The sequence below is a fragment of the Centroberyx affinis genome, unplaced genomic scaffold (assembly GCF_046629955.1).
Source record: "Centroberyx affinis isolate AG114_WGS23_722 - 3 ecotype Tasmania unplaced genomic scaffold, CSIRO-AGI_Caff_v1 ptg002412l_1, whole genome shotgun sequence".
Taxonomy (NCBI): domain Eukaryota; kingdom Metazoa; phylum Chordata; class Actinopteri; order Beryciformes; family Berycidae; genus Centroberyx; species Centroberyx affinis.
In genome coordinates this window covers 109,584-121,768 of record NW_027280660.1, presented here as the reverse complement: position 1 = coordinate 121,768, position 12,185 = coordinate 109,584, and the positions used below count along the sequence as shown (strand labels likewise).

At 41.7% G+C, this 12,185-nt stretch overlaps 1 protein-coding gene across 2 annotated transcripts in view; it reads right to left on the bottom strand.

Annotated features, from left to right (window-relative positions):
* Positions 1-403: 403 nt before the first annotated feature.
* Positions 404-12,185, bottom strand: part of prkar2aa (protein kinase, cAMP-dependent, regulatory, type II, alpha A) — a 56,049-nt gene continuing 44,267 nt past the window's right edge. For both annotated transcript variants that reach the window (XM_071533723.1, XM_071533724.1), the window contains exons 6-11: positions 9,564-9,705; positions 8,004-8,105; positions 7,636-7,710; positions 7,033-7,098; positions 6,033-6,171; positions 404-1,920 (exon numbers count right to left, since the gene is read on the bottom strand). In XM_071533723.1, the coding sequence (XP_071389824.1) occupies positions 1,796-1,920; positions 6,033-6,171; positions 7,033-7,098; positions 7,636-7,710; positions 8,004-8,105; positions 9,564-9,705 (649 nt within the window). In that variant the 3' untranslated portion in view covers positions 404-1,795. The remainder of the gene's footprint in view (positions 1,921-6,032; positions 6,172-7,032; positions 7,099-7,635; positions 7,711-8,003; positions 8,106-9,563; positions 9,706-12,185) is intronic.

Genomic DNA, 12,185 nt, shown 5'->3' with positions numbered 1-12,185 from the left:
CATTTTCAGAGTGTGGGACTGAAGCCAACATTGGGTAAAAAAGGGTGAAAGTATAGATATAAGGTTTCTATAACATTAACCTTTCTGAAAGCAGTATTACAGTACTGCGATGGGCAACCTTTTGAGTATGGACAATACTGCTTTCAGTAAGGTTAATGATTGGAATATTGTAAAAAAGTTAGTAAAAGTGCTGTCTGTCAGATATTGGCTCATTCCTTATCTATACTGTCTCAAAATGTGAAACATGCAGCACATATTTGAAGGCGTAGAACACGGCTGAATGATCCGTCAGTCACAAAATAACATTTTTACCACATTTGTGTGTATACAGGACACTGAAACAAACAGCTGAGTTTGAGTAGAAATTAAACAAAGAGGCAAAGCTTTTTAACAAAATGTTTGCTTTATTTTTTTCTTTTTTTATCCAGGACAACTCATTCAAGAATAATCAAGGAGAAATAAGCACTAATGTTTTTATTGTTATTTTTTTTCTGTTTTACATTTTGTCTGAGATGGATGGTGCTTTTTATCTGAATTGGTCAAAGTAAAACAAAAAAATAATAAATGAATATATAATAATGATAATAATAACAATACATTAATAATTAATTAATACAATGAAGTGTGGTGTCAATGACAGAATAACAATGGCCCAGAAATGTAGGGTTGTTATTGTTTTTACTTCTTCTTCTGTGGTACTGCAATAATCACCAGCACTAACTCAACTCAACTCAATCAACGACAGTAGAGGAAGAAATGGAGCGCGCTCACAAAGGTCTGCACCCCAGCCTCCCAAAGAGGAAACACTTTTTTTATTTAAATAATATTTTATCAAAGCTTGTTTTTTTTTTTGTTTATCTTCATAAAATGTTTCTAAAACTTCTCTCTTCTTTGTCTTCTTTAAACTTTTCTGTCTTTTTTGCATTTTCGATTCTTTTTCCTTTTCAGTGATTTTTAAAGTTTTTTTTTTTTTTTTCCATTTCTCTGTTTTCCCACCATGTGTCTGTTTTTGCAAATGCGGGTGCCTGTGTGTTTTTGAGCATCTGTATATGTGTGTGTGTGTGTGTGTGTGTGTGTGTGTGTGTGTGCGTGCATGTGTTGATGTGTCCTTGGCTGAGGCTTGTTGGAACAACTTTGTGTTGTTTAAGTGCTTATGTGGATGCAAAGCCTGCACATATGAATCATGTTGATGTGTTTTTGGTGTGTATATGGTGTGTATATGGTGTGTATATTGTGTGTGTGTGTGTGTGTGTGTGTATTTGTGTGTATGATTGCATGTCCTTGCACTGCCATACCTGTATTACGGTCATTGCAGCAAAGACATTCATACTGAGAGGTTGAAGCTGGCTCAAGCAACGGGGTGTGTGGCGTGTCTGTGTCTGTCTGTCTGTGTGTGTGTGTGTGTGTGTGTGTGTGTGTGTGTGTGCACCTACAAGGTGAGCTTATCAAGGAGTGTGTTGAGCTAGTATGTGCACGAGGGTGAGCAGGCTAAGTTCAGTGGGCGTCTCTCAGTGCCTACGTAGGTGTCGATGTACATGTCTAAGTGTGTGTGTGTGATGTCTAAATTAAGTGTGTGTGTGTATGTGTGTGTATACATACCCTGTGTGTGTTTATGTGGGTGCGTAAGTATATTTTTTGTTTGTTTGCATGATCTGTGTAAAGCTTATTATGAGTCTGTTTAATCACTGCATGATCTTCTGAGTGTGTGCACATATGTCTGTGTGTCTCTGTGTGTGTGTGTGTGTGTGTGTGTGTGTGTGTGTGTGTAGAAGGCACGGAGGGCGGTGTGGGAGGCTCAGTCTCTCAGGTCCATGCTGGAGCCGAACAGGGCCACCAGCTGCTCCTCATAGTGGGCGATGTTCCTCTTCATGATCTCCTTACAGGAGCCCAGGAGGCGCTCAAACGCCTGCACGTCTATTACTGTGAGAGAGAGAGAGAGAGAGAGAGGGAGAGAGAGAGAGACAGAGAGAGAGAGAGACAGAGAAAGAGAGAGAGAGAGAGAGTGTGGGGGAGAGAGAAAGAGAGAGAGGGAGAGAGTGGGGGGGGGGAGAGAGAGACAGAGAAAGAGAGAGTGAGAGTGGGGGAGAGAGAGAGAGAGACAGAGAGAGAGAGTGAGAGTGTGGGGGAGAGAGAAAGAGAGAGGGAGAGAGAAAGAGAGTGAGTGTGGGGGAGAGAAAGAGAGGGAGAGTGGGGGGGGAGAGAAAGAGACAGAAAGAGAGAGTGAGTGTGGGGGAGAGAGAAAGAGAGGGAGAGAGTGGGGGGAGAGAGAGACAGACAGAGAAAGAGAGAGAGTGAGAGTGTGGGGGAGAGAGAAAGAGAGAGGGAGAGAGTGGGGGGAGAGAGACAGAGAGAGAGAGTGAGAGTGTGGGGGAGAGAGAAAGAGAGAGGGAGAGAGTGGGGGGAGAGAGACACAGAGAGAGAGAGTGAGAGTGTGGGGGAGAGAGAAAGAGAGAGGGAGAGAGTGGGGGGAGAGAGACACAGAGAGAGAGAGTGAGAGTGTGGGGGAGAGAGAAAGAGAGAGAGAGAGAGATGTTACTAACAGATAGATATTCCTCCTCTTAATTTCCTTACAGGACCCTAGGGGGCGCTCAAAACCCTGTATATCTGTTGTAGCAGAAAGGGAAAGAGAGGAAAAGAGAGAGCGATGATACTACAGAAGATAACTGTGTTTTGCTACAGTATGGAGAGTGAGACGTTTCTCTGCAAAAGCCAAGCAGCTGTTCAATAAGTGGGAGTTTTGCTGTTGCAACACAATACAAACAAGTACACAGAAAAACATCTTAGCCTGTCATAGTCTCAGACACGAGAACCACTGACTATGTGAAAAAGAAAAAGAAAAATGTGCAACCAACATTGTTTGGGAATGCAAAACCTATGTATTTAGATAAATTGGTTGACTGATAATTGTTTATTTACTAATTTGACGACATATCAATTGTGTATTTACTGATTGTCACTGTCATGTGGTCAAGTTTGATTACTGTCATTTCAATTTGTCGAATAAGTACTTTTGTATTTCATGCCAATAGAGCAGTGGTTCTCAACGTGGGGTCCGGGGACCACCAGGGGTCCTTGAGGGGGTTCCAAGGGGTCCCCAGCAAATCGATGCGTTTTTAAACTTCACCATTATTTAATTTACAATGAGTTAACACAATTAGAGAATGTAGAAGAATGACTATTTTGATCATGGTTTCACTGTTATCTCTCTACCTACAATAAAGATAGGCCTGGAATTCTGGACAAAATCATATCTAACAATAAAAATATTGTCAGATATGAGTCCGAGAGACAAAATCTCATCAAATGGGGGCCGTGGCCCTAATGTGGACTAAATTAGGGGTCCTTGATATGAGAAAGGTTGAGAATCACTGCAATAGAGCACCTTGAATAGAATAACAGAGAGAGGTGAGCAGGTAGACGGACACTCAGACTGTGTGCATGTCTAACACTGAAGAGCAGAAAAGGGGGAGCAGTGGATTATCACAAAATGGGAACGTCTAGTAATGCAAAAAAGCTGTGCAATTAGGGCAATGAGATAAAGCTTTGAACAGATTTCACTACAGAGGACAGGAGAGAGAGAGAGAGAGAGAGGAGAGGGTGGAGAGAGAAACACGACCAGCTGTTTGAAAATCCTGTGTGCATTACCAAAAGTGAAGAGCTGCTCGTCTAGTGTAAAGCCAGAATTAGTGCACCCACTTTAAAAGCCAAATAATTACCCAACGGCCTTCAACCAAAATACAGAGCGATGACAGATGAGACAAAGAGCCCAGACACAAATGGGGAATTATTCAAAACTGAAACGCCACGAAATACGTCAGCGGTTTTGACAGTTCAATTACTGGCAGCGTACCATACAGAAGGTGTGGGGACTGAGCAGTTTAAATAACGCTCATTAACTCGCTGTATTTTAACCTATCTTTAACTTTTTTTTTTTTTTTTTTACAAGGGATTTACTTAACTTTTTCTGTATCTCGTATTGTACCGATTGATGGCTGTGTTCAATACTGGCTCTAACCACTACTTTAAATTTTTTCCCCCAATTTCCCTTACTATCTTTCTTTGCTACATTTGTATTATATGTAGAGATGCACCGATTGCAATTTTCTTGGCCGATTCCGATTTCCGATTTTTTAAAAGTCTGACCTGCCGATTCCGATTTTGGCCGATTCCGATTTTCTTTCTAAGAACTATAATTGACAGCACACACAAACATTTTTGTAACTTTTCTTTAATGGAAAATTAAAATTCAATTTTATGTTCATAATAAAACATTGACTATTAATAACTTACATTTTCTCCAAAACTGCACCAGGTTACAGGACCTTCTCTCACTCTCACTCAAACAAATCTCAAAATAAAAAAGTGCTCCAGGTTACTGCACAGAGCTTTTTTGAACAAATAAAATATATAACAACACACGGACTATTACTATTATGGACTATTATACAACAGGTAGTTCCAACCTAGCGATCTGATTGGTCAACTAGACATTTAGAACGTGCTCAAATCAGCATGACAGCACACCTAGCCGTGCTCATCACTAAATATTACTCCGCCATATTATCATACAATATATTTAAATATAACGCTACGTTAACTCTGTTCAGCCTTGATGTTACCAGACGCTCTGCATCCTCCATCAGCTGTGCCGGTGAGTCGGTGACACGGCGCTACTAGCTTAAAAATACATGTGAAGTTCGCGGACATAGTAGCTAAATCTGTCCATGGAAAAATTATTTTTTTCAGCAGATATCTTACTTACAACAAGATTGAGCTAGCAAGGCAGTTTTGTGTTTATATGTGCGGTATTTATTCAGTTTGGGAAATCCCGCGATCTCTAGAAAGCATTAGCTCCAGTTGGCTGGCTGACTCAACAGGGACTAGAAATCGTCTCTGTTGCTAGGTCGTTACTAAGGCTCCGCCTACTTGCTGGAGTAGTAAACTAGGTTCCATTACATAGGAGTCTACTGACGTGACTGATTGTTTTCCAGTTATTAGTCAGACCCCATGTATTTCCAGGGAAACGGAGATAACACTAGCAATATGCCCCACAACATGAATACATTTTGTTTATATCTTTTATTTTGTTGGTAACTGTTGTATAATCGCAATATTACACTCGAGGGTGTGCTTTACCGTCATTACTGGCACCCTCTCATGTAATATTGCTTAATTACAGCGGAGTTTTTACCGTTGTCTTAAATTTGACCGGCACAGAATCGGATATATGAGACTGATCGGCCGGTCACCGGTCATGGCCGATCAGCTGAAAACCGGCCGATTCCGGTCACCGGCCGATCGATCGGTGCATCTCTAATTATATGTTCTGTTTTTTTGTTTTGTATGTTTTGTATTTATCTTCCATGTAAACCTTGTGGCATTTTCATTATTACATTCTTAAAATAAAAAAGAAAGAAATATAGTGCCTTTCTTTGGACGCCAGGTTCATGTACACACAGCAAAGGAAAGTGTTTAGTTATGCAGGGATGTGATGAGGAAAAGCAGCAGGGAAGATGTTATCTTTCATTAGTAATGAATTGTGTTGTGCCCAAAACTGAACAACAAAAAAAACAAAACAACAAAAAACAACACACCCGTGGTTATGAGTGGCCTTCACATGATGTGTCAGAAGAGTGGAGAAACAAGTGTTTTCTGTTTCCTTTAACAGATCTTGTAAAAGAATCTGTTTGCATCTTTACTGTTTTTGTCTGTGTGGTTCTTAAGAATCAGAAATACATAAGTTACCAAGGACAATCAATGTTCAATTCATGAGTCTGAGACACTGGTGCAGAAAGTACAAGACAAAAGATAAGACAGTAGGCTACGATACATGCCTCTGTTCATATGAGGGATTTCATTCCAAAATGCAATATATACATTTTTAGAAAAAAGTAAAGTTGCCCTAGTGGTGGAAATCTCACGTAGGAGCGACAGTATTTCATCTATACATCCAACATTCATTATCCGTTAGCTTGCAAGTAGCATCGGTGCTGACAAAGTGAGTGAGTGTGTCTGTGTGTATTCCTTCTTACCCAAACACTTGATGTCGCCCACTGCGTAGGCTGAGGCGGCTCGGGGCTTGTTGGTGACCAGGGCCAGCTCCCCAAAGTACTGACCCCTGCTACAGCGCGTTATCTCCACCTCCGCATTGTCTGCATGGTCCGCCTTCGTCTGGAGGGGGAGGGGGGGGGAGGGAGAGAGAGAAAGAGAGGAAGAGAGGAGGAGAGGAGAGGAGAGGAGAGGAATAAAGGTTAGAAACCATTGAGCGCTTGTTTTTTTGTTTGTTTGTTTTTTTTAGCTCCCAGCAAAAATTGTCATTCCCGCTGTTGCTAGGCGAAAACTGGATACACTTTTGAAGTCTGGTGGTTTTTAGTGCTCAGTGTGGGTTGTGAGTGTTTCAATGTTTTGTACAGTCACTACCTGGCACACTGAGAACATTAAATTCAACCTTTCCACTGTAAACAAAGAGAAAAAGAAGCCGGCACTGTAAAAAATAATTTTTTGGATCCAGTTTGGTGGATTTCCCAAAAATATATTAAGTACACAAATTATTTTGACTGACAAAGGAACCAAAATCTTCATAAATATTAAGTTACACCTGGGAAAAACCAACCATGTGAAATAAGGTGACTTGCACCAGAAAAACAAAACTGTCGCCAAGTCACATCTCACATACAAGGTGACTGAATTAGAAAAAGCTAGGAAGAATCAATTCAGCTACTCTATATTGGTGCAGAATTTCAGTACCAATAAGAACATTTTCTTAGAACTTCATCAGCCTCCTCCTTCCTTTCAATAAGGTGATTTGGCCATAAAAAATATCTAATTTTGTTCAACTAAGTGGAGAAGCGATTGTTGGAGAAACGTGAAAGAGTAGAACTGGAGGTGTAATTCCATCCATCTATATGAGTCGCAGAGGGATATGTGATGAAACAAATTAATCATTACACTAAAATCCTAAAATTAAATGCAGAGTTGTGAAAGAGGAATGGGTGGAGGAAAGGAGGAGGAGGAGGAGGAGGAGTCACTTACTTTACTCTTCATCATGATCTTGACCTCTCCAGATTCTACGATGTAGAAGCAGTCGGCCTTGTCTCCCTGTGGAGGAGAGCAGACGAGTTAAAACCAGCCAAATGGTGGTAGATTTTCTGTGTCTTTTCTACTAGCCACGTTGGCGACTTAACAACCAAAACTTCTTAGTTCTGTCACTGCAATTAAATCAAATTGACTGGTAAGAGAGCAAAACTGGCTGTTGACCTTTTGATCTTTCTCCAGTCTGGGACATGAACATGCTGTCAGTTCCAGCATCAATTTCATGCCTGAATGGAGAATTACTTTGTACCAATAGACATGTGCATGTCCCTAATCCCATTAAAGTCACATTAAAGTCAATAAAATACTTCACAAAATAATTCCTAGCTATCTCCACAAGACCAGAGACAAATTACAAAGACCTGAGGCATCACCTATTGATGTTTTAACATGACATGTGCCATTTGGTGGAGGGTTTCTATCCGGTACCATTTTCAGCACGGGTGGCCCCAGTGGGAATTGATACCAACCCTGGAGATGTCAGTGCAATGCTCTAACTTTTGAACTATACGAGAAAAAACAAGGACTTTTTTCACGTCTTACCTGCATGATGATGCGCTCACCATCTAAGAACTGCTTCATTCCTAATACATCCACTATCTTCATCCTCTCTGATACCTGGAGGGAAAGAGAAAGCCAGAGAAAGAGAGGGAGGGAGAACAAGAGAGAGAGAGAGAGAGAGAGGGGAGAGTGAAGAAGTAGCAAGAGAAAGAGAGAGACGACAGGAGAGATGGGCAGAGCGTGAGTAAGAGAGAAAGGCAGTGAGAGAGAGAAATGTTTGTTTGAAAAAGCAGGCTACAACCAAATGAGTTTAAAAGGCACAAACCCCATCTCCTCCCATCCATCCTTTCTCCTCCCCTCCCTCCCTCCCTCCCTCCCTCCCTCCCTCTCTCCCCTCGTCTCCTCCTCACCTCCAGTGATTTGAGTAGGGGCACAGACTCGATGAAGGACTCATACATCCTCCTCTTCTTGGCATTGAGCTTCACAATGAGTCTACGGAACGTGGCGCGATCCTGGAGCGCGCACACACACACACACACACACACACACACACACACACACACACACACAAGAGAAACAAAAAGAGTTTTATTTACACTGTACATGAAAACACACTGCAGAGAAAACCAGTTGCTCCTAAACAAAGGAAAGCAAAGAAATCTCGGGCTTAGTCATCCAGATTTTAACATTAAGGAGAAACCGGTGATGGACAGAATCATTTGCAAAATCTGAGAACGCATTTGTCATCTCTTCACAAATCTAAAAATATATATTCAAAGCAAAGAGAATCAACAGTGAGTCTAGAAGATGCTTCTTTATGTTGTAAATACAGTGGGAGAGTTGGCCTTTCTAGCTACAAAGCAGCGATCAAACAATCCAATTTTCCTCAAGAGGCATGTTATTTAATAAAGCGGTGAAGACAGATCAGACAGATCAGACAGTTTGTTATTCCTTTTCACGCTTAATGCATTAAACTAATGCTGCTTACCCAGAGTGACTTACAACATTAAATTTACTTCCCAAATCTACAGATCATTCAGTCGTTTTAACCCGTGGTGAAGCTCCATCTACAACTTTACCGAGGTCTTTCCACCCCTGCTTCACAGCTAAAGGCAGGTTCATTCATGCTGTGTGATCGGAGCTGCTCTTCCCCCACGCGGCCACAGGGAGGAGCTGCTGCAGAGTGAGTGATCAGAGGAGCAGCTTCATTCATAGCCAGGAGACCCCCCATTCTTATCATTACGCCTCACCAAACAGCTAAATATACAGAATTTGATAATGGAGAGAGCGCAGCAGATCTCACTCACAATACAACATCTATAGGGAAATCTATGGGGAAAGAGTATCATTCTAGACTTAAAGGTATAATATGTAACATTTCCGCATTAAAATATCTAAAAACGACTAGACCTAAGTTATATTTTTATGTACTTACATTATCCCAAATGTTTCCAACAATGTTCAAACCCAGAGAAATCCGTAATTTTATTCAAGGTAATTGATTGCGTTTCATTTGGTCGCCTGTCAATGGCGTCATATCCCCTTTACCCCCTAACTTCCGAGGAAACACGGGAAACACCAGATGATCCGTCAGAGAGTGAGGAAGGAAGTCGGCCAACTAGCTAGCTAGCCACTCTAGCCATGATCATGATCTCTGATTGAGAGACCCCTAGCGGCAGAAATTACATACTGTGCTTTTAACTATCCACCATCTGAACAGTTGTAATTTTTAAAAGGATAGCAGGTGAAGCTGACACAATGAAAACGGTTTTACAGGCTGGATCCTTTATGTTTTGGAAGAAATTAATGATAAACTGTGGGTAATGATTTTATTTCCAAAACAGCCATGATTACCAGAATATAGCACAGACAGTATATTCTAATTTGTATCTGGTTTTGCTATCACACAGCGTTACTGGAGATGGTTTATGTGTGTGTGTGTGTGTGTGTGTGTGTGTGTGTGTTCTCACCAGTCCCCATAGCGACCCCTCCTGGGTGGCGACGATGGTGGCGGCGCGCGGCGTGTTGTACATGAGTGCCAGCTCCCCGAAGCTGCCCTTATTGTCATACTGACCCACGCATACTCCTTTTACCACTATGTCATACACACCCCTGGAAGAGAGAGAGAGAGGAGAGAGAGAGAGAGAGAGAGAGAGAGAGAGAGAGAGAGAGAGAGAGAGAGGACAGTGAAGAAGGAGAGAGAATGAGGAGCAAAAGCAGAGAAAAGAGAGTTAAATCCAAAACCACAATTAAAAAAAAAATCAACATTGAATGACTTCTCTGTGATTTATTTTCTATCACCCTGGAGCAACAGTTAAAAGGTGATCAGTGATGCGTATTGGCCTGTTGACTCGATTAAATAACCATCCAATTACAGTTTATCTGTAGCCTCCGGATAGGACATTGTGTCAGCTTGGCAGACTGAGTGAGCAAATGATTATGTGCGTGTGTGTGTGCTTGTTTGTATGCGATTGTGTGAATATTTCTAGATAAGTGGATATTTTGCCATACATATGCGTGGATAAATGAATGTGAGAATGAGTATCTGTGTGTATGTATGGGTATATGTGTAATAGGGAGTAATGCTTCAGTAGAGTGGCACTTTGCTGATACCCCTCCCCCTCTGTGTGAGGATTAAACCTAGAGAAGGTAATATGCAGCGTTGTTGCTCGGCAGGATTAGCCAGTCATTTTGTAAGATAGCCTGTCCTCCCATTGGCTGCGTGGCCGGGCTAAAACCCTTGTCACTGGTGGAGTATTAACTTAGTTTGACTGGATTACCGTGACGATGAGGACGATGATCGCTTGTGTTGTCGGCTGACTGGACACAGCCAAGCGCGACATAATCTACACACGCTGTGCAAAATATCAGGGCCGCTCGGTCTTTCTGTGAAACAGACTGAGCAGGTGAATCCAGGTGAAAGCTGTGATCCTTCATGGATCATAAATCCACTTCAGGGACAGATGTAGAAGAAGGGGAGGACATTTTTACACCTTGAGATTAGGGCTGGGCAATAAATCAATATTAACGTTTATCATCTTTCAGTGGAATCATATTGTGATGAGATAGTCATTATTTAACAATTTGCATTCATAAGCCATATTGTGATATGCAGCTATATCGAAAATAAGATTTAAGATTTAAGTTTATCTAGTTGGCTGGTAAAAGAGAGAAAGTGGCTGTTGAGCTGAACCAGCCGCTGCAGCCGGTGGACAAAATAATGTTCCACTCTGCACTGAGTGGATGTGTGCTTAATAAGCAGGGTTTTCTCTGCCGAGTCAACCCTTGGGCAGCACACATTAGTGTTGCTTAACCACCCAAGATATAACATGCACCCCGATATCACCAAATATAATTAAGAGGTAAGTCATGGGAGTCCATGCCTTACAGTGATTTTTAGAACAGCTGTGAAGCGTTGTTAGGCACGATGTGAGCAAATAAAACTGTCGTAGCTGTTATACAATAACTGTAAAGCACTGAATGGAGTGGTTTATTGATATTATAAAACAGCAACAGAAAAAAAAACAAAAAAAACAAATGCTCAATAAATCTTTCATTCTTAATCAATAATTAATTAGATAATGATTAAACGTTTATCTTCAGCCAAGACATTTAGTTCTCGATCAGTACTTGAGTACTTTAATTAAGATAAGTACTTATGTGTTTGCTAAGCGAAATGTAAGTACTGCAATCAACTCATATTTAAATTAAATGTTGTGCGGTTATTTTACAGCGTCAATTATTATGATTGCTGTGTGGTTATTTTACAGCTTCAAACATGTCTCAGCCAATCAGAACTGAGGACCAGAACTATCTTTTTCACAATATTTTGTTTTACTCTTCTTCGCTGCGGCTCTCTGAATGATTTACAATGACTTGTTCCTTACTCAAGGCTTCAAAGGGAGTGTCTTACTTATTTAGGTTTCCTTGTGCAGGGTGCTATATATCACACAGAGACACACGGGCCAGCTGGGTGCTTGTAGGGCGCAGTTAACTCACTCATAATGTTTTCAGTCTCCCTTTATATGCCTGCATTACAAAGTCATCAATTTGTACCATTTTACAGTCGCCTGACAGCAGAGAGAGCCAGATATGTAAAAGTCGATATGGCTAACATTACGGCAAGCTAAAAAAAATGTGGAGCAGATGCATAGATTTGGTTCACAAGTACATAGCTTGGATGGGAATCAATGAGCGGCAGAAAAAGCTGGGAAGAAGCTGTGTTGCAGTGTGTGTATGCAAATGCAAGATACAGGAAGAGAACTGGAACGGGACGAAACTGAACGCATTTCTTTTTCCTGTTTTTCTTCCCCCCCCCCCCCCCCCCCCCGCCCAGTTTAGCCCTGCACCTCTGTGTGAGTCCATGCTAAAACTCCACCCTGCTGGTGACATTAGCCACCACCTCCGCCTCTTTACAGGCCAGGGAAAACCCCAGGACAGTATAGGCCTGGGCAGGCGGGCTGCTCTCAAAGGTCATTGCATGTCTCATGTACAGGGAACATGCTGCGTTACAAAGGGTGTATGCAGATGGAGAGATAACACTCTACAAGTGGAGCGGAATGGGGCTCCTCTCGGCTGAACTGGGCTGAGAG